This window comes from Oncorhynchus clarkii, chromosome 31 (genome assembly GCF_045791955.1).
Source record: "Oncorhynchus clarkii lewisi isolate Uvic-CL-2024 chromosome 31, UVic_Ocla_1.0, whole genome shotgun sequence".
Taxonomy (NCBI): Eukaryota; Metazoa; Chordata; class Actinopteri; order Salmoniformes; family Salmonidae; genus Oncorhynchus; species Oncorhynchus clarkii.
This window is the reverse complement of record NC_092177.1, coordinates 33,060,406-33,082,433: the sequence shown is the minus strand read 5'-3', so window position 1 is coordinate 33,082,433 and position 22,028 is coordinate 33,060,406. Positions and strand designations below refer to the sequence as shown.

At 42.0% G+C, this 22,028-nt stretch overlaps 3 protein-coding genes and 1 pseudogene across 3 annotated transcripts in view; 2 read left to right on the top strand and 2 right to left on the bottom strand.

The window, feature by feature from the left end:
- The window catches only part of LOC139390614 (phospholipid-transporting ATPase ABCA1-like), a 41,757-nt gene extending 40,056 nt beyond the window's left edge, over window positions 1-1,701 (top strand). The window contains exon 36 of the mRNA XM_071137857.1: window positions 62-1,701. Coding sequence (XP_070993958.1) covers window positions 62-217 — 156 coding nt within the window. The 3' untranslated portion in view covers window positions 218-1,701. The remainder of the gene's footprint in view (window positions 1-61) is intronic.
- A 678-nt stretch (window positions 1,702-2,379) lies between these two features.
- On the bottom strand, window positions 2,380-7,107 carry LOC139390904 (protein NipSnap homolog 3A-like; annotated as a pseudogene).
- Window positions 7,108-10,308: 3,201 nt separating this feature from the next.
- LOC139391003 (probable pancreatic secretory proteinase inhibitor) lies at window positions 10,309-11,901 on the top strand. Its single transcript, XM_071138461.1, has 4 exons — window positions 10,309-10,609; window positions 10,814-10,848; window positions 11,007-11,119; window positions 11,646-11,901. Exons 1-4 carry the CDS (start codon window positions 10,558-10,560, stop codon window positions 11,689-11,691), a joined length of 246 nt encoding a protein of 81 aa, XP_070994562.1. The 5' UTR covers window positions 10,309-10,557; the 3' UTR covers window positions 11,692-11,901.
- A 7,681-nt stretch (window positions 11,902-19,582) lies between these two features.
- On the bottom strand, window positions 19,583-22,020 carry LOC139390903 (centrosome-associated protein CEP250-like). Its single transcript, XM_071138287.1, has 7 exons — window positions 21,838-22,020; window positions 21,490-21,593; window positions 21,273-21,393; window positions 21,059-21,130; window positions 20,735-20,914; window positions 20,246-20,436; window positions 19,583-19,862 (listed from the first exon to the last, which is right to left on the bottom strand). Exons 1-7 carry the CDS (start codon window positions 22,018-22,020, stop codon window positions 19,619-19,621), a joined length of 1,095 nt encoding a protein of 364 aa, XP_070994388.1. The 3' UTR covers window positions 19,583-19,618.
- Between the last annotated feature and the right edge of the window lie 8 nt (window positions 22,021-22,028).

Here is a 22,028-nt window from a genome sequence, read left to right as displayed (position 1 = left end):
TAGTAGACCGGATTGGAATGTACAGTGATGACAGCTGTCACTCTCATCTCTTCTCTACCAGGTTTTTGTGAACTTTGCCAAGGACCAGAGTGACGATTACCACTCAAAAGACAATTCAGTTAAGCGCAAAGAGGCGGTGGTGGACATTACCCCGCTCAGCTCACGGCAGGCTGAAGAGAAGCTAGCCGAGGAGAGGCTAAAGGAGAGCTTGGTGTGAGCGGGCGGACACCATCTTCCACCCACAACTGGAACTTAAACCCGCAAACAGTGTTGGACTGAATTTGCTTCTCTGTATTATTACAGTAGTGTTTTAATACTTGTTTTAATTCTTCAGCCAGAGGTGTTGCTCTCGTAAGGGCCTGGCTGGAAAGCTCAATGCAAGTCAATGCAAAGTTTCTCACTCGCGCTGAAGCGATTTGGGGCCCAAGAGGGCCCCTCACGATAGTCATTAAGGAGAAAGAAAGAGTATTAAACTTGAATAACTGCCATAATTGTATCATGTGCTTCAGCAGATGTTAGGCTGTGGCGGTGTATATTTTTGTGGAAACTGCGATGTTTTCTCATTTGTGTAATTCCAACTGGTTTCTTCCAATGAAAATTCAGGGTCTGTTTCTTTCTGTTTTGTGCTCCAAGACCAGAATTACATGATGAAGAAACCCAACCATTCCCATGGCCAATCTGAATTCCTTATGTTTAAATTTGTTTTTAAAGATGTACCTTTTTATTTATATATGTAAATTGATCATGAATATATAAACTATATACATTTTTTTTTTAATTAGGTTTGGCTGAGTCCATTGTGGCATTACTGTAATCATGAATGTTTTTCCTTCTAGTTCAGTAGTTTACTATGTAGTGGACTCAGCCATTTTGAAACACATCAATCAGAGACTATGTACACTTTCCAATGTATACTATGCAAAGTACTGTACCAGTTTTTTTTTTTTAAAGGAAACAATAGATTTTTATAGCTTTTTTTTAAAGAAAATGAAAAGATTTGTTTTGGTGTTGACTATCAGTTTGCAATGAATACCTCAACATACATACCACAGTGCCCTGACAGACAAATCAACTGTTTGAAGGACTATTTTCACCGCCTAACCACTAGCAGAGACCAGAAACATCCCCCTCAATGGGTTGACAATAGTAAATTAAATTACATGATAATGCCTACTGTAAGGTGGCAGGAAGCCTAGCGGTTAAGAGCATAGGGGCCAGTAACCGAAAGGTTGCTGGTTTGAATCCCAGAGCCAACTAGGTGAAAAATCTGTCTGTGCCCTTAAGGAAGGCAAGAGCGTCTGCAAAATGTAAATAGATTTTTCAAAGCTGACAGTGCCGAGTCAGTTTAGAATTTCTGTCATAAAGTGTAACATGTGAGCTTGTCCTGTGTCTGCAAAGACTGGTGCAGTCAAGTGCCATTTATTGTGAAATTAATAAGTGGTTCTTTGGGTAAAAAGTCTCAGTATTTCGAAACACAAAGCTTGCCTGAAATGAGGCCAGTTTGACATTCCAAGCACTTTATTTGTAGTGTTAATTGGATAATTGTTTTGCACTGGAATTTCCACAGACTATGTATACAATCGTTTATTGTTCTACCAAGAAAATTGTCTTTATTTAATAGCCATTTACGTTTTTAATGTATTGAGAAAAGGCTGTGGGAATATCTGTTACTCGCTCTGTACAATACTTATTTACACAATAAAACTGAACAAATCTTTATCTTGTGTCAACATGGCTGTAAAGTTATTGTAATCCGAAGGTTAGCAATGCTAAAAAGTCAATGTAAAATCCCATAGAGAATGATAACTAAATGCTAACGAGCGCGTTGCGAAAATTTTCTCTGACCTAAAGTATTTGCAGGACAAACATCCCAGCTCATAAAGTTATACAACTAACTCAAAAATGTTACTCACAACTTGCTGCATGCACAAAAAAAATTGGAGAGCAAGGATTTGATCCAGGAAGGTTCCAAGACAGGTGGATAAAATCACCTTCACTCCACACACAGAGACGCATACAAAGCTATCCATCGCCCTCTATTTGGCAAATCTGGCCATAACTCTATCCTCCGGATTCCTGATTACAAGCAAAAACTCAAACAGGAAATACCAGTGACGTGCTCAATACGGAAGTGGTTTGATGAAGTGGATGCTAAGCTACAGGACTGTTTCACTAGCACAGACTGGAATATGTTCCAGGATTCATCCGATGGCATTGAGGATTAAACTATCTCAGTCACCTGCTGCATCAATAAGTGCATTGACGACATTGTCCCCACGGTAACCATACGTCCCCCACGGTAACCATTGTACATTTAGAAGAGTGCAGATAGAAAAATAAATGTGAATAGAGGCGACAAACTTCCATTTTCTACTTGTATTAAAAAGGGAACAAATTCAAGGGTTTACCGGCTGCCACTAACCTGGCATCCCCACGGGCTTTGTGGCGTACCGATGCCCGGTGGTCCGGACTCTCGTACCACCACAGGGCATTGACTGACACACATAAGGAGAAATCCCATTTGACCTCACATTACTGCATTCATATTATAATCTCATAGTGTTACTCATGTAGTATTATATAGTTTCATCCTGATCACCATTGACCTAGTCCCTGTCCTCACTGTACAATTGTTGAGCCATCCAAACTCGCTGTGAAAGACCCCCACCAGGTGGGCGTGCCCCCCGGCAGCGTGGGCACTGACTGCAGCCTAGAAGGCCTCCCCCCACACCGCTGGCCCCCCCCGGATGCATCTGGAAGGACCGCAACTCATACACTCCTAAAAGATATGCACAATTATGCACAATTCCAAACCGACCCCCAACTCCTTTACCCAGGCTTTTATATGTAGCTATTTTACAGACACTTTAATTCCTGAGCAGTTTACCGAGTGCATTAAACTATGTAAGGTGACACAACACATAGCACACACATACATTCCTTGGCCAGGGAAATGTAGTATTGACAGGGTCTTTAACCTACTTGGAAAACAGTGATTTTATTTACCATTTGTGTATGAATGTCATGTGCAAAGACTACTTGGCTAAAGTGTATCTGTTTGAAAGGTAGTTAGGGACAACTAGTGGTGAGTTCACTAATGCAAACTCGGCACATCTTTGAGAAAAGAGTGCTGATTTCCTTTCCTGTAAAAAAACAACATTGTCCAGTACTTACGAGGAATGTGTACAGACGTAACTGCACAACAAAAACAATCCTGTTGTTTACAAGATTAGTGCTAGATTAGTGGTCCATGGAAATGAACACAGGAGGTCAATACACAATAATCTCTCTTATTTCTCCCTCCCTCCCTCACACACACACACACACACACACACACACACACACTTAGAAGAAGGGAGAAGTTCTGTTGATTTCCACCTAGGGACTACTAAACCATCACTGTCAGATGTGAGGGTAATTATTTCACTCAGCTACTCACCACCATCCTTGGGAAGGCTTTCCACCTTGCTCCAGGGCACCAGATAGGTGACCTCGTTGTCCTGAGACGTCAACATGGGCATGGCCTTGGAGATGTACTCGGCGATCCAGTTGGGGTCCTGAGCCAAGGATGCTCGCACACCCGCCTGCTGGGCATAGCTGTCTAGATAGTAACACAACAATAGGAGATAGTGAGATATACAGTGCATTCGGAAAGTATTCAGACCCCTTGATTCTTTACGCATGTTGTTACGTTACAGCTTTAAAATGGATTAAATTCTTAAAAATCCTCATCAATCTATACACAATACAAAGTGGAAACAGGTTTTCAGAAATTCTTGCAAATGTATAAAAAATACATTTTAAAAATACCTTATTTACATAAGTAGTCAGACCCTTTGCTATGAGACTCTAAATTGAGCTCAGGTGCATCCTGTTTCCATTGATTATCCTTGAGATGTTTCTACAACTTGATTGGAGGCCACCTGTGGTAAATTCAATTGATTGGACATGATTTGGAAAGGCACACACCTGTCTATATAAGGTCCCACAGTTGACAATGCATGTCAGAGCAAAAACCAAGCCATGAGGTCGAAAGAATTGTCCAAAGAGCTCTGAGACAGGACTGTGTCAAGGAACAGGTCTGGGGAACGGTACAAAAACATTTCTGCAGCATTGAAGGTCCCCAAGAACACAGTGGCCTCCATTATTCTTAAATGGAAGACGGTTGGAATCACCAAGACTCTTCCTAGAGCTGGCCACCTCGCCAAACTGAGCAATCGGGGGAGAAGGGCCTTTGTCAGGGAGGTGACCAAGAACCCGATGGCCACACTGAATGAGCACCAGAGTTCCTCTGTGGAGATGGGAGAATCTTCCAGAAGGACAACCATCTCTGCAGCACTCCACCAATCAGGTCTTTATGGTAGAATGGACAAACGGAAACTACTCCTCAGTAAAAGGCAAATGACAGCCCGCTTGGAGTTTGCCAAATCTCTGGCTGGCTTCGGGACAAGTCTCTGATGTCCTTGAGTGGCACAGCTAGAACCTGGACTGATTGAACATCTCTGGAGAGACCAAAAAATACATTTGAAGTTGGAGGTTTACATATACTTTAGCCAAATACATTTAAACTTAGTTTTTCACAATTCCTGACATTTAATCCTCGTAAAAAATTCCCTGTCTTAGGTCAGTTAGGATCACCACTTTGTTTAAAGAATGTGAAATGTCAGAATAATAGTGGAGAGAATTATTTATTTCAGCTTTTATTTCTTTCATCACATTCACAGTGGGTCAGAAGTTTACATACACTCAATTAGTATTTTGTAGCATTGCCTTTAAATTGTTTAACTTGGGTCAAGCGTTTCAGGTAGCCTTCCACAAGCTTCCCACAATAAGTTGGGTGACTTTTGGCCCATTCCTCCTGACAGAGCTGGTATAACTGAGTCAGGTTTGTAGACCTCCTTGCTCACACACACTTTTTCAGTTCTGCCCACAAATTTCTACAGGATTGAGGTCAGGGCTTTGTGATGGCCACTCCAATACCTTGACTTTGTTATCCTTAAGCCATTTTCCACAACTTTGGAAGTATGCTTGGGGTCATTGTCCATTTGGAAGACCCATTTGCGACCAAGCTTTAACTCTGCTTCAATATATCCACATCATTTTCTTTCCTCATGATGCCATCTATTTTGTGAAGTGCACCAGTCCCTCCTGCAGCAAAGCACCCCAACAACATGATGTTGCCACCCCTGTGCTTCACGGTTGGGATGGTGTTCTTCGGCATGCAAGCCAAACAGTATGGCCAAACGGTTCTATTTTTGTTTCATCAGACCAGAGGACATTTCTCCAAAAAGTACAATCTTTGTCCCCATGTGCAGTTGCAAACCGTAGTCTGGCTTTTTTATGGCAGTTTTGGAGCAGTGGCTTCTTCCTAGCTGAGTGGCCTTTCTGGTTATGTCGATATAGGACTTGTTTTACTGTGGATATAGATACTTTTGTACCCGTTTCCTCCAGCATCTTCACAAGGTCCTTTGCTGTTGTTCTGGGATTGATTTGCACTTTTCGCACCAAAGTACGTTAATCTCTAGGAGACAGAACGTGTCTCCTTCCTGAGCGGTATGACGACTGCGTGGTCCCATGGTGTCTACACTTGCATACTATTGTTTGTACAGATGAACGTGGAACCTTCAGGAATTTGTAAATTGCTCCCAAGCAATTCTAAGGTCTTTTGATTTTCCCATGTTGTCATGCAAAGGCACTGATTTTGAAGGTAGGCCTTGAAATACATCCACAGATACACCACCAATTGACTCAAATTATGTCAATTAGCCTATCAGAAGCTTCTAAAGCCATGACATCATTTCCTGGAATTTTCCAAGCTGTTTAAAGGCACAGTCAACATAGTGTATGTAAACTTCTGACCCACTGGAATTGTGATAGAGTAAGTAAGATAAGTAAGATAAGTTAAATAATCTGTCTGTAAACAATTGTTGGAAAAATTACTTGTGTCATTCAGAATGTAGATGTCCTACCCGACTTGCCAAAACTCTAGTTTGTTAACAAGAAATTTGTTGAGTGGTTGAAAAACGAGTTTTAATGACCACAACCTAAGTGTATGTAAACTTCCGACTTCAACTGTAGCTGTGCAGCAATGCTCCCCATCCGACTTCAACTGTAGCTGTGCAGCAATGCTCCCCATCCAACCTGACAGAGCTTGAGAGGATCTGTAGAGAAGAACAGGAGAAACTCCCCAAATACAGGTGTGTCAATCTTGTAGTGTCATACCCAAGAAGACTCAAGGCTATAATCGCTGCCAAAGGTGCTTCAACAAAGTACTGAGTAAAGGGTCTGATTATGTAAATGTGATTATTTAAGTTTTTTACTTTTAATAAATGTCCATACATTTCTTAAACTGTTTATGGTTTTTCATTATGGGGATTGATGACGAAAAACAACAATTTCATCAATTTTCGAATAAGGCTTTACGTAACAAAATGTGGAAAAAGTCAAGGGGTCTGAATACTTTCCGAATGCACCCTATACACTAGGCTACCCTGGGGCGGCAGGGTAGCCTAGTGGTTAGAGCGTTGGACTAGTAACCGGAAGGTTGCGAGTTCAAACCCCCGAGCTGACAAGGTACAAATCTGTCGTTCTGCCCCTGAACAGGCAGTTAACCCACTGTTCCCAGGCCGTCATTGAAAATAAGAATTTGTTCTTAACTGACTTGCCTGGTTAAATAAAGGTAAAATAAAAAAATAAAAATACAATGCCTTATTTTACATTGGAGTTCTCTGGGCTTGAGTTGGGGTAGGTTCCATTACAGTGAATTTAGGATTTGGAAATTCAAACTTGAGTGATTGCTTTTTGAAGTTGAATTTACATTCCTTTAAACAATTTCAATTCGTTTCCTGAGTTGACTGAATTTCACAGGGGAATGGGCCTATCATTCCATGCTCTCTGCCTAGCTTGCTCTTTGCGTCCTCACCATACTTCCAGATGTGGAAAAACCTGGTTCAACCCGCCGTACTCCATACTCCAGTAGCTCTGAGTGAGCAGTACGCAGGTGGATCTTCTCATTGGACAGCCTAAGGCAACGTTCTTCTCTGGCTGGTTACTGTAGGTATGGAACTCATAGAAGGTCCCATGCTGCTGCTGGGGCCCAGTAGACATACAGGCTCGAGGCTGTCAGGACAGCAATACAGTCACGGCTGTATATTACTGACATTAAATTCTAATACCATATTATATGTACTTTAACTTCTCTTCCTTCCATGTTTTTGCTTGAGGGACCCTGGATACTTCATTCAGCTCACTAGAAAGCGACATTGTTTCAACAATGTGGTTTTAGTCAAATGTGCTGTGTTATCTTCCACATATTTATCTGATAACTGTTCACACATGTTAAGTTAATCTTTTACTAATGGCCTACTCCTACGAGCAAAAAAACTGCTCTTGCCTTTTGGAATCAGTTTGCCATCTTTCATTCAGTTTAGTCCAAAGGCTATTATTGTAAGGTGGAGTTTAACTTCACCCTAGCAAGCCCGTCTAAAATGTCTGCAGTGTCCATAAATTATATTGCATACCCGTAGCCTACTCTGTTGCTTAAAAAAATCTAACAATATTAACTTATTATGCAAAGTTAGACACATACAAATTAATACACTGCAGAGGTCATTACCGTCACACAATAAAACATTCTATTTTAATTTAAAACTGAATGACAAACACATACAACCCCCAGAAAACTGGACACATGAATGTTCTTGCAACGTCCCATGAAATGTGTCTAGAACAGTCATATTGATATTCTGAGAACATGTTAACCACGTTCTGGGTAAGTTCTGTTTTGCTATAGCTCCATAGTACATAGTAGATAAACATTGCTTGAGATTTGGCCATAGAATGAATTCATGAAGTTTAATAGGCCATTCATGTTTACCATACACCTATGAATTCTAAATGGAGCTCTGATATTGGAAAGAAAAACAGAAATACAAGCACACATGATCATATGCCATTATAGAGGCCATATACCCAGCTAACAATTCTAGGGAGAGAGAACGTTTTTGTAATGTTACCCATAACATTTGAGTGTCGAGTTTTACATTAGTTACGGAAACCTTATATGTATGTTAGCAAAAACTGAGAACCTATTTAGCATGTTTTGGCGTTCCCTTAATGTAAAAGAGAACTTACCCAGAACGTGGTTAACATGTTCTCAGAATATCAATATTAATGTTCTAGACACATTTCATGGGACGTTGCAAGAACATTCATGTGTCCAGTTTTCTGAGGGTTGTATGTGTTTGTCATTCAGTTTTAAATTAAAATAGAATGTTTTATTGTGTGATGTTAATGACCTCTGCAGAAGGTATTTTGGGAAAACCATTCTCCATTATCGAGTAAAATGGTCACAGCCAATACCAGTTTATGGTTCCTGACAAAATGAGAAAAGTATTTCTGTTTATGAACTAGACAGTGGAGTGTTTCTCGGACATTATTATTGAATTTTCTGAGAACATTCTGAGTAAGTTCTGTTTGACATTAAGTTAATGGTCTGGAAATAGTCCTTGCATATTACTGGAACACTCCAATGAAAACGTTCGTTAATGACCTAATGAGACACGTAATAAGGGAACGTTCTCTAAAGTTGTGGGTATGTTTGTTTTTAGCTGGGTAGCTCTTGCTTCTCTCTCGACGATCACATTTTTATTAGTCACTTGCGTCGAATACAACAGGTGTAGTAGACCTTATAGTGAAATGCTTACTTACGAGCCCCAAACCAACAATGCAGTACAAATGAGAATAAGAAATAAAAGTAACAAGTAATTAAAGAGCAGCAGTAAAATAATAACAGGGGGATACCGGTAAAGAGTCAATGTGCGGGGGCACCCGTTAGTCGATGTAATTGAGGTAATATGTACAAACTGGAACTCACATTGACTTTTGTCAAACATGATTGCTATCAAGTTACAAAAGCGAACTTCTACAATATATTGATGTGAACAAACAATACATCAATTTGCCCTCATAATCGTAGGCCAAATCAATAGTCCAAATTTACCACGTCACCATTTTTCAGACAAATATTTTCTAGTAGACTTGACGATCTGCGAAATGCATTTCTTACTGTAAACATCTCGTTTGAACGGGTTTGCAATAACACTAGTGTTAGTTACAATGTATCCAAAAACACCACGGTGAGTTCAGTAAACTTTTCTTTTAGTTCTGCAGTTGTAGACTACGGAAGACGAGAGGAGTTAAAAGTTTAGTGTTCCATGAAAATACCCCGACGCCTTTGATCTGAATTTCATGACATGACATTTATATCCACACTTTGGTGAGTTCAAGTATTATAAGTAATAATAAATAAAGTAATATAATTTCTACTCTAAATTAAACCAATCCAGATGAAGATGCCCCCTCCACGAGAGTCTAGTAAATTCCTCAAGCTTTCTTCCTCTCTGCCACTAATATTAGGATTTGCGTCCATATTTTATTAAGCCTTCTGTGACAAAAGCACAATACAAATAATATTTGGGTGATTACGCATAGAAGTCATGTGTTCATTCGAAATAAAAAATACAAATGAGCCCTGAATTATCATCTTGTTTAATCTAGTTCAAAGAATTCTGAGAATGAGGGCCTCATATATGCATTAGCACACAGACAATATACACTGAGTGTAAAAAACATTAAGAACACCTTCCTAATATTGAGTTTCAGCCCCCCCCTTCTGCCCTCAGAACAGCCTCAATTTGTCTGGGCATGGACTCTACCAGGTCTCGAAAGCGTTCCACAGGGATGCTGGCCCATGTTGACTCCAATGCTTCCCACAGTTGGTTCAAGTTGGCTGGATGTCCGTTCTTGATACACATGGGAATCTGTTGAATGTGAAAACCCCAGCAGCGTGGCAGTTCTTGACACAAACCAGTGCACCTGGCACCTACCACCATACCCTGTTCAAAAGCACTTTGAAAGAGCGTGTTCTTTATGTTTTGTACACCCAGTGTAAGTCGGCCAACTCTAGGCCTAGTGAAACTAAATTAGCCTACCATACAGGTGAAAACAAGACCAAACCATTTTGTTGTGTGGCCCAAAATATGACAAATTCAGTGAACATAATGTGCAGTCTTTAATTCAGAGCTTAAAAACATGTACCATAGTAAACTCTTGCTCAATAGGTATGCATTTCATCATCAACAACACCAGTGTCACGCACACCTGCCACCCTCCCTGTTTTTTTATGGTGCGCTCAGCAATATTTAGGCAGTAGGAATGTTCATCCCTTAATAAAGACCTGGACAATAGGGCGGCTCTGTTGTAACTGTCGCCGGCGGGCTGGTCAGGTGCAGGGGCGTCAAAACATCAGCTTTACACAACACAGGGTCACATTATTTCACAGACAAACAGACGCGCCTCCACTATATGACAAGGCAACAGCATCCCCAGGTTCCAAACCAACAGCAGACCTTGAGCAAGGCCCATCGCAGATAATACAGAAGCAAAGAAGACATAATAGAGATTATATTGTACTTTTGGAGCTGCATTCGGTAATTGGACCCATACCAACTATTTTATCAGTTGAATTTGATCTCTTTCGGGCCAGACCGCATCAACATGGCTGGGAAAACTATTTTGCTAGTCTGTCTGGCTGTCTTCTTTTCTGCAGGTAAGTACATGAATAACCTATGCCTATTTTGTACACATTTCATAATTCCTTTCAATATGGGAACTGTATTTTGTCAAAAAATGACAAAGGTCATACTGTCTATTGTACTGTTTATTCGTAGTTAAGCCCTAAATGAGAATAATAAGTGATTATGATAAAGAATAAAGAATAATATGCTAAATTCTACTTATGTGTCACCATTAGTAGCCGCAGAGGACCGATCAAGACTCTACAGGAGGGTGAGAGGCTGCCATTCAAATATTATTATTACAGTTCCCTATGCTAATTTGGCAGCTACAAATCAATTAATGTGAATTTAAACGTGTGGATATAAAACACCAACCAGGGTTGGAGTCAAAGGATATCATCTTGAAATGTTATTTCATTATTTTACCAGCCTTCCTGTGGGGATATGAGCCTAACCCAGGCGTGCCCGCTCAACTACTCCCCAGTGTGTGGCAATGATGGAAACACTTACCCCAACGAGTGCTCTCTGTGTGTTCACCGGATGTGAGTCTACCACATATCAGTTTAATTGAAGCAGCGGCTACAGGACAAGTAACAAACCACTGGTAGACAAGGACAGTCATACAAATGTAAAACACAACGATGTACAAATAATACAACAAAAATGATATAGTAGTACAAACAACTGAAAAAAGTATGTGTGTCTCTGTGTGCGTTTGTGTCCTCACAGTCCCCTGCCATTCCATGAAACGTTGTTCGATCTTTTTTTTAAAGGTCATTTATCTGTTTGCTTATTAAGTAATAGGAGATGGAAAGGAGGTCTATGTAATCATGGCTCTGTAAAATACTGTGCGTTGCCATGAATTCATTTCGAAACTGGGGACTGTGAAGGGACCCCTGGTGGCATGTCTGTACAAAGAGATCTGGCAACGAGGCATTTTGCCTATGACAAAAATGTACACGTAAAACACAGAATTAGCTCAGAATTAGTCCACTGGAGAAGATCAAAGTCTGAAAATACTCAGGAAAGTAAGCTTTCTTAAATCATTCTGACCATCTCTCTCTCCAGGGAAACCAATGCAGACATCTTGATAGTGAAAGATGGAAGTTGCTGAAGAGAAGGCTTACTGATGATTCCGCCGCGGAAGTGATATTATCACATGTATCTTTAACTATCACAGAAAGAATCAGAATTGGTTGTAGAAGTTGTTTTTTTATGGAACACCCACACTCACACACTCACTCACACACACTTTATATAATCATATTGATTTGTATTACATCGTAACACTATCTTTGTAAAGAATAAATCGATTTCAGTCCCAGCTCCTGTAGAATCTTTTATCATTAAATGTCCAGATGCTCCTTATTTTGTCCACATTGGTTCGTAAATGTTTTGTTGTTGTATTTCAATCAGCATCCCACATGAATAATTACATAAATTACACTTCCACTACAGTAAAAATAGAATTTCAGTCAAATTATTGGTAGTAGTAACTTGAAAAAGCCACATGAGGGCGCTACAACAAATATCCTTCCGTTTTTGCTGTATTTTCCTCAGTTTCTTGTGTCACATTTTATTGTTACACCTGGTTGGCTGCATGTGAATGGTTTGTGTCTGGAGTATATGGTCGATGAAATGGTGGAGCGTGTTGTTATATTGTAAGTATGTTGAAGAGAGGGTAAGATTGAAGTGTAGGGTTAGTAGGGCTCTTTTATTTTCTCAGAGGTATTGAGGTAGGTAGGAGGGTTTAGAAATGTGGAGCTAATGTTGTAAACCATGACTGACCACACATTCCAGCACAGTAAGTGCGGCGTGCACCGTAAACGTTTATTTTCAGATTTGATCATTTAAGACATTTTTATTGTTCCCCCCTCAGAAGTGCACATTTAGGGGTTTGAAGTGGACAGTGATACTCCTCAGGGAAGTGTGGTTAGTTCGGTGTTGTTCACCAGTCTAGTTTTGATTTACATTTGGTTGAGTTGTCAAATAACGTCAATTCAACAAAACAGTCAGCATGTGGATTAGATTTCGGGGTAAAAGTTGGGTTGAAAAAAAAAGAAATGCCCTTATGTTGATTACTTTTTGCAAATTTGATTAATTTTCCATATTGATTCAATATCATCTCACAGATTTTTGGGGGGTTAAAATCACATAGAAACTTCGTTGATTCAACCAGTTTTTGCCCAGTGGGCCTGTCCCTAGTTTAGGATAACCCTAACATCCTCTCCACGACTCATCTGTACTGTATGCCAAGTCACAGTAACCCTGCCCATGCTCTCCTGGACTGTATACCAAGTCACAGTAACCCTGCCCATGCTCTCCTGGACTGTATACCAAGTCACAGTAACCCTGCCCATGCTCTCCTGGACTGTATACCAAGTCATAGTAACCCTGCCCATGCTCTCCTGGACTGTATACCAAGTCACAGTAACCCTGTCCATGCTCTCCTGGACTGTATACCAAGTCACAGTAACCCTGTCCATGCTCTCCTGGACTGTATACCAAGTCACAGTAACCCTGTCCATGCTCTCCTGGACTGTATACCAAGTCACAGTAACCCTGCCCATGCTCTCCTGGACTGTATACCAAGTCATAGTAACCCTGCCCATGCTCTCCTGGACTGTATACCAAGTCACAGTAACCCTGACCATGCTCTCCTGGACTGTATACCAAGTCACAGTAACCCTGCCCATGCTCACCTGTACTGTATACCAAGTCACAGTAACCCTGCCCATGCTCTCCTGGACTGTATACCAAGTCACAGTAACCTTGCCCATGCTCTCCTGGACTGTATACCAAGTCACAGTAACCCTGCCCATGCTCTCCTGGACTGTATACCAAGTCACAGTAACCCTGACCATGCTCTCCTGGACTGTATACCAAGTCACAGTAACCCTGCCCATGCTCTCCTGGACTGTATACCAAGTCACAGTAACCCTGCTCTCCTGGACTGTATACCAAGTCACAGTAACCCTGTCCATGCTCTCCAAGTTAGATGAATGCATACTAGCAGTGGGTATTATATACTGAACAAAAATAAACAATATATAACAAAGATTTTACTGAGTTACAGTTCATATAAGGAAATCAGTCAAGTGAAATGAGTTAAGCCCTAAAGAGCTTTATTACAGACAGAAATACTCCTCAGTTTCATCAGCTGTCCAAGTGGCTGGTCTCAGACGATCCCACTGGTGAAGAAGCAGGATGTGGAGGGCCTGGCTGGTGTGGTTAAATGGTCTGGGGGTGTGACGTACTGACCAAATTCCCTAAAACGAACTTTGGTGGAGGATTATGGTAGAGCAATTAACATTAAATTACCTGGCAACAATCTCTGGTGGAAATTCCTGCAGTACGCCAATTGTACACTCCTTCAAAACTTCATTCATGCTCATTCTAGTGACCTTTTCTCACCAGCACAAGGTGCACCTGTGTAATGAGCGTGCTGTTTAATCAGCTTCTTGATATGCCACACCTGTCAGGTGGATGGATGATCTTGGCAAAGGATACATTCTCACTAACAGGGACCTAAACAAATTTGAGAGAAATAAGCTTTTTGTGAAAATGGAACATTTTTGGGATCTTTTATTTCATGCTCATGAAACATGGGACCAGCACTTTACATGTTGCATTTTATATTTTTGTTCAGTATATTTAGTGTTGACTCAAAACACATTAGCTAGATTGCTTTCACTTCCTCATGTGGTGATTTATCCCCAAAATAAATTTGCCTATGATAAAAATGTAGGCAAATTCATCTGTATTGAGCAACAAAATTCATAAAATCCAGGAGCCCTATTTTAATAGTAAAATATACAATAGCCTGATTGTCAACCCTAAATTCTTGACAATCACTATATTAGGTTGCACATCATATCTTGAATCGTGCATTCCTGCTTGAACACGTCAAATGAAACCACTTATTTATTGAATAGCCTACCATCTCTATAGTCTATTACACAGTCTAAAGCACTGTGTATTACTTTCTGAGGTGCTAAATAAACATTACATGACACCGCAGGAAAATTACTGCTGCAACCAAATCATGGGCTGAAGCCATCAACTGAAAAAGTTAGAGGTACCATTTTTGTTTTAAATCTGCTGCTGAGTAATATGCTATTCTGCCAATTTGGTTGTTGGGAAGAGCATCAGGTGACAGGATGTTATGCAGAAACATGTTGATAAGACAGGGCTATGTGTGTTTACTGTAGTTTAGTGAGGCAAAGCAAATGTGATGTGACTAAAATTAAAGGGCATTTAGTTGACTAAAATGGCTGACTGTCATTTTGACAAAAGATATATATATTTTTTTATATGGCCAGAATTAACAGTTTATGCCTGCTCCATTATGTACTAACCTATGTTAGTCAACTCAAGTTGTGGATTCACTGCTTATTTTCTCTGCCAGTATGTTCCAGCAAAGGGGAAAAGAGTGTGTTTGGCATCGTAACGGCCAAGTCAGGCGACATCGTCAAGGTGGATTTGGGGGGGGGGGGGGGGGGTGAGCAAGCGTCACCCACCTACTTGGCCTACCAAGAGGAATAGACCTAATGTGCAGGTCAGTATTGTCACAAACGCCTCTTTATACGTCCAGGTGGCATGACCTTTTACCTTGAACAGGTCATTCAATTTAAAAGTTTGATGTCACTAGTCTTCCTCAATTTGGTGTCCGTGGCACCATTACAGGTCGGGGACCTGGTGTGATCTCAGTTTCTTATTGCCACCAAAGACATGGAGCCAGAGAGTCTAGACAGCTGTGGACGAGCCGATGGGGATGGGGGATTCTTTTCAAGGTGTCCCTGGGACTTGTACACAGGTAGGTCATAATAACAAGACTAGTCTATGGTGATCTGGAAAGTGCACTTGTTGAAAACTGCATTACAGCATACAGCATTCAGCATATGACCTCTAATTCTATCTGAACCTTCTGTAATGTTGCTCCGCTCAACGCGACCCCTGGTTCTAACTAGTAAACAGTCCTCTCTCCATTCAGGCGCCCCAGAGTGAGATAGCCAAGGACCTGGGGGGGGGGGGGGGGGAATTCTCCTTTGAGATGGTGGTGGGGATGAACTGGTGCGTGTGGGTCAAAGTCCTTTGATCTTAGCAGTTGAAGGGGATTTTGACCCCAGTGTGAACAATCACAGCAGTCAACACCTATGCTGATCATTTTTGACATATTTTGTACCCATGAGTAAAAATAACATCCTTGGTTGATGACATCTACTCTATTCTTATTTTATGTGAAATAAGTCATCTAACTGTATTGATTAAGAATTCGCATTAAGAAAAAAGAAAACATTAATAAAAACATGTCCACAAAAGGGCACACCGCCATCATTGACATTTGCTAGCTGTCATGTACTGGCAAGTCAGACTCGGATGATGAATGTATGCAGGAAATCACGTCCTGTACTGTGAGGGAGGGGTATCAAACCGGTCACAAGAGCAAACCACAGAGTATGCAATGACCATTCGGTCTAACATTGAGCAAGACCCATTCAAGGAAGTGACTAATTCCTCCACACACCCAGCCACAGTAAATATTTGTTCGCTGTTTAGACAAAATGTGCATGCAGGCCAACTGTAAATTGTGTAATCTTTGGAATATGTTTTGACAGGTTAGCCTATACAATGGAGCCTGAAAAATACCTGCCTTTCTCCAACTAAGCTTGTGTACATGCATAACACAAGGATACGAGGCGGTGAGATCCTTGAGGGGTATTTTTCTGTCCAACTGGTATACCCGTAAAGGCCTAGGGATAGTGGAGTTGTATTTGAGCCAGTCCAATATTTATTTTTAAACTGACAAACCAAATGCTGTACACAGTCCACAATGCGGGTGATGTCAGGTAAACATTAAAAAGGAGTTCTTGAGGACGTACTTGAGAACACAATTTAATACGCAGGGCCTCAGCGGATCGCTTCCCGCGGTCTTGATTCAGACATCATTTATACGCAAACAGACGTGTTTTTGTAAAAGAAAGTGTCGAGGATTGTGGAGAATATGGAAATGTGGGCCTACATAGTCAAGGATCAATGTGAATGTATAGTGGGTTACTTCTGGCCAATGACCCTGGAGGTACCACCCCGAAGAACTCCACAGTCTCTCTCCAGGAAAGCCAGCCCCTCCCTATCCTTCTCCATCTCTCCCACACAGTCCTATACAGAGGAGAGGAGAAAAAAAAAAGACTTTCAAACTAAAAAATAATGGGTCTTGTCAATATAACTGGAACCACTGGTATAGTAGCGTATTGGCCATGTCAACTGTAGAAGCATAAACAATGGTATTACCACACAGAAATCTGTCCATTCTTTTCATTCATTCAATACATCATTGATTCAATTGAGTTATTATAAAAATAGCTTAACCACTTGTTGAGAGAATACGCCTCTTGGGAGACTGAGCCAAACGAGGAGTGTTGGGTTGGCAGTCCTACCTTGAGCAGAGCAGCTCTTTTACAGCCACTCTCTGGCCCTCTGGTCCTTGGGGGAGACCGGTAGTGTTGATGATGTCTCTTCACAGGCCGTTCTCAGCTGCTGCAGCTCTATGGCCAGCGCCGTCATCTGCAGAAAGGAACACGTTCATCGACTCCTAACCCCTCGTTCAGCTGTTATACAATGAATATAGGGTCTCACTACATCAAAGTGCGCAGTTACCAGTAATAACATGCAATTATATTCACAGACGGGAATTAAGTCGGTTTTGTGTCAATACCTTTCTAAGTAACTACATGATATAAGGGCAACTTGGTGTGAGGTGATGCCAAGAATTGGATTTTGACGATGCCACGAACTCACTTGATTGGCTTCTATTGGCTCGTGCTGCCATGGATTCCAGCGATCGACCAATCCCAGACCCTTCTCTCCGTTCTGTGACGACCAGTGGACACATCATTGACAGCAGAAAAATAAAGACTTGCAGACGAGTAAGGAAGGTAATAAAGTAAAGCTTCGTGACAAACACTGGTCCTAAGGCCACCAAGTATGACATCTGTGGCTACGTTCACTGCCCGGATGTTCTCTGCCAGCGAAACTGAAGGAAGTACATTATTATTCAGTAGCAGATGAAATGTCCTCTCTGCATTCCATTCTATGTGGAACAGAAAGGTGTCTCTTCAATCACCCATTGCTGCAGAATGGGTCTGACTAGCTCTTGGGTTACCAAAATGAGGATTGGTACTAGGGCTCCTGCAGGTTCTGTACGTGGAATGGTTGAGTTGCATTAACATGGTATAATATGAACTGGAGTCATTTGGGATTACAGTCAACTCCTGATGAATGCAACTTTAACGCACTAAAACGGAGTTTGCACTTATCTGAAGTGTACTAATCAGAAGTCGATTGTGGGCCAAAGTTAACATGAGACAAAGCCAGTTTGACTATGTGAACACTTGCTAAAGTCTGCAGTTTGTATCTATGTTGAACTCAGCAGACACGGGGCCTGTGAAACGCAACAAGAACAAGCAGACACAGAACACAGGGAAATCTGGGACTCTGATGACGGCAACGGAAAACCTCATGACAGGGTCATTATCCCATTTCCTCATAATTTGAGTGAGAGTGTAACAGAGAGAGAGAGAGAGAAAGAGAGAGGGAAAGAGAGTCTAAGTGAGCAGGAAATTTCCAGCTCCCCTCAATCAAGAAGGATTGTCTGTGGGGTCTGTGCCAGTGTGGAGTCACGCAAGGTGGCATCAGCCAGACTCGGGCAGAAGTACATGGTTTTGGGAACATACCGCTCAGTTGCAACCAATAAAATGAGGGCACGCACAGCCAAACTGGAGGGGGAAATGAGTTCGGTACGCTCCAAGAATAAGCATTTGAAGTTCTGGTATTGCTCGGTATGAATGTAATAACATTATGTAACACCTATTCCTGAGTAAGCATTGTGTACTTGGAAGTGAAAAGAACAAAGGAAAAATAACTTTCATTACCTCTGTCTAAACTTAGTTTGCTATTGTTACCAACTGGTCCTTTATAATGACATTGTCAAAACCCTGCTCTCTGATTGGTCCCTTCATAATGACATCATTATAACCCCGCTGTCTATTGCCCCCTTCATAAGGACATTATCCTGCTCTCTGATTGGTCCCTTCATAAATATATAGTCACCACCCTGTTCTCTTGATTGGTCCCTTCACAATGACATTGTCATATCGGTGAGAGAAAGTGTCTCGACCTGCAGTATTCCAACAATGTCTTCCCAGTCTGCATATCCCATGAAACCATGTTTATGAGTCCGCAGGGACCAGGGCAGTAAAAGGCAGTGGACCGACCACAAGCTCAGGGTCAGAGAAAAATAGTCTGGGATAGGGATTAGTGTAAGTCAGAAGTCAAAACTCCTCACCGGCTTCCAACAATAAAACAAGAACATGTCAGAGTCCTCGGACGACAACAACGAGTATTACATGAACAAATGGAAATTGCTCTTGGGCTTTGTGGCTGTAACAAGTTCGTTGTTGCGAAAGGTTGTTACAGTGTATACATTGTCAGATTTGAGCACAGCTGCTAAAGAGGCTCTCCAGATCCCCCCCCCCCCCCCCCCCCCCTCGTCTCCCCTCACAGACCAGAGGCAGAGACTGTCCAGCATGATCTTTTATCTGTAGTATTCTAAGACAGTGAATCCTCAGGAATCCACGGTCTATATAAAACTCATAGGTATGTCTATAGCTTGTCTATACTGCATGTGTTCGCGTGATACTGGATAGTGACGCATGTAGCACAGTAAACTGTAAAAAAATGATTAGCATCCTAGCTTTAAAAAAAAAAAGGTTCTCGGATTGCATGAAGGGGAAATGTGTACTTTTTCAACTTTAATAAAGTGATATTTTAACATAAAGTACTTATAATAAGCCAATGTGCTGGGAGTGTAATAAAAACCATGGCTTAATCATTTCCAAGGTAAAAAAAAAAAAAATGACGCTAGTTCAATTATACAGCATTTTATATGTTCTAATGAATTCAACGGAGTATGTTGGGGAAAATAAAAGTTTGGGAACTGTTGAAGTGGGATTTGGAAGAGAGCTATGTTTGAAAGAACATCACTACCATATGTTAGGTTGCCTCCATGTGATATGGTTCTGTAGGAAAGGACTCAAATAGGCAGCTACCTGGTTCTCTTCCTTTATCTGTAGGCCAGGCTTAGAGAGCGGCACCTCACGGTTCTTAAGTCTTAAGTCCACAGACGCATCCTTCCCTTGTACCCTCTCCTCCATCTCATACGCGGCACTCTCCTCCCTCAACCCCTCCGACTTTTCGGAATCTTCCACAGCCGTTTCCCAAGCGCTCCTAAAAACACAAACAGATGTGTTTAGCAAAAATTGGACAGACAAACCCCTGCTTCTTGTTAGTCTGTTATAAGGCTGACTGTTTCTCTGTTCTGACTGTTTCTCTGCTCTCAGCACTCTTGACGCTGCCAAGAGTGAAAACACTGAGACGGGAAACTTCCCCTTGAGCTCAAGATAAAAGTCCAGATACTAATTCAATCCCAAATCCACCCCTACCCCCTTTACCCTTATGAAGACCGTAAGGGTTGCATAAGCGCAAGGCAGCAAATATGGAGAAAATTCCACCTAAGCGATCACAGAGCAAAGTGGAACCATATCTTTTATATCCATCTGATCCTTTCAGCGCTACAAGTGAGGGGGGGGGGGGGGGGGGGGGGTCATTACCCAAAGGCTGAGGGGTGTCGTCTCCCTGTGGCAAGGTCTCCTTGTTGAAGCAGCTCCTCCCGCTCAGTCTCCAGTGCTGCTATGCGAGCCCTGAGCAGGCGCCCGTCACTCTCCATCAGGGAGGCCCGCTCCTCCGCAGCCTCAGGCCTCCGTCTGAGAGACGCCACCTCCTGTAGCAGGGACTCATTTATCTGCAGAGCATCAGCCAACCGAGTGGTGTTACGGAAAATATTGAATAGCCTTATTGTGGCATTCTTATGATAGAGGAAACCGTTACTATACGATTGGTAAAACAGGGACTATTATCTACTAGTCAACAAAACCCTTCAGTTTTCAATTAGTCATGTGTTATCAGATAATGCCTGGGTTAGATACTACTGAGATACACGTCCGGCTCTGCAAGATTACATGTACAAAGGAACAGCCTGCATCCATTTTGGGTCTAAATCCCTGTACCAGTTTAGTTGGTCTGGTCTTCCATGATTCTACCTGCTTGCTGCCATGTAGCTCTGCCTGTGTGGCCAGTGTCTCTCTGTGAGTCTCCTGGAGGCTGGAGCGTGCCTGGTACAGCTGGGAGTGAAGGGCTGCTATCTGGGCCTCCCTCTTCTGCTCCATCAGCTGCTGCTGGGCCCTGGACTCCTGCAGCAGACGCTCAAGGTTGTCTCGCTCCTGAAAACACCCGTTTTTTGGGTGATGGCCAAGCATAGCCGAGTCATCCTTCCAGAACTTTTTTCCCTCAACTCAAGGCGTTTACAATGCGTGTCAGGTTTGTCATGTTATTAGTTTAAAAGGATTAAATATGGAGTGCTTTACTTTCAGAAGTTGTCCTTTGTCTACTGCTTGAGCAATAAGCTGAGAGGTCATACTATGGTCCTCCCTCTGACACTGTGGGTGAATGGTACAGAATAATTTCTCCTGATTGACAGAGAGGTGAAACTGATAGATTGAAAGACAACTCATTTCAGTAGACATACAACTTTAATTTTGCCACTGGGGGACTAGTTTCCTATGATTATCAAGGGCTTACAGGAGTCAAGCTGTGTTGTTGGGGTGAGGGTCCATTCCTATAGAGACACTTTCCCCTAGAACAGAGAACCTGGTCCAGTTGGGCGCTAATGATCTCTGAGTCCATCTCTAGCCTGCCCACTCTGAGGACACGAGACAGAAAAGTCTTGAGCAAAACACAAAAAGAGAAAACCAAAACATTATCCACTGCATTGACCAACAAGCACCTTCTTAATTACCTTGTGTAAAGGTCACCATATGGTGGGATGTAGATGTTCTCTGATAACAGACTGGGATGGAGGTTTACTGGTCGATTGATCTGCCCAAGATTCAAAACAAGTATCTGTGGGGGAGGCCATTAACAAATATGGGTCAAACCATGGCACAGGTTAGCACAGTGACCTTGTGAGAAAGGAAACCCACTCAGCTAGGTCTTTATTCAGATTAGCCTAAATCATCAAATCCTAAATTCCCTTCCTGTAGAATCCGTTTGGAGAAAAAAAAACAATGGAAAGTGGCATCAGTCGTCTTGAGGGACGCAGCCTACATTAACTACAGCACAGGTGGCAGTAGCAGCTGTCTATTACCTGGGGTAGTTTGTGTCGGCTCCCTGGGCCCATTCTCTGGAGCATTCTGACCCTCTGTTCCTGCAGGGCATTTTGGACCTGAGCCAGACTGACATCTAGATCTCTCCTCCGCTGCTCAGAGTCCAGGAAGGCCCGATGGTCAACAGTCCCAGGTTGGGGGAGTCGATGCCAGCCAGGTATCATATCGTCCA

Excerpts from the sequence above, each read along its gene's own strand:
- LOC139390903 (XM_071138287.1), bottom strand. The coding sequence starts at position 22,020 with ATGATACCTGGCTGGCATCGACTCCCCCAACCTGGGACTGTTGACCAT. Across the intron at positions 21,594-21,837 it reads GCCGACACAAACTACCCCAG|ATACTTGTTTTGAATCTTGG; the intron begins GTAATAGACAGC and ends CCTCCCCCACAG. Across the intron at positions 20,915-21,058 it reads ACAAAGGACAACTTCTGAAA|GAGCGAGACAACCTTGAGCG; the intron begins GTAAAGCACTCC and ends GGGTGTTTTCAG.
- LOC139391003 (XM_071138461.1), top strand. The coding sequence starts at position 10,558 with ATGGCTGGGAAAACTATTTTGCTAGTCTGTCTGGCTGTCTTCTTTTCT. Across the intron at positions 10,610-10,813 it reads GGCTGTCTTCTTTTCTGCAG|TAGCCGCAGAGGACCGATCA; the intron begins GTAAGTACATGA and ends TGTCACCATTAG. Across the intron at positions 11,120-11,645 it reads TCTCTGTGTGTTCACCGGAT|GGAAACCAATGCAGACATCT; the intron begins GTGAGTCTACCA and ends CTCTCTCTCCAG.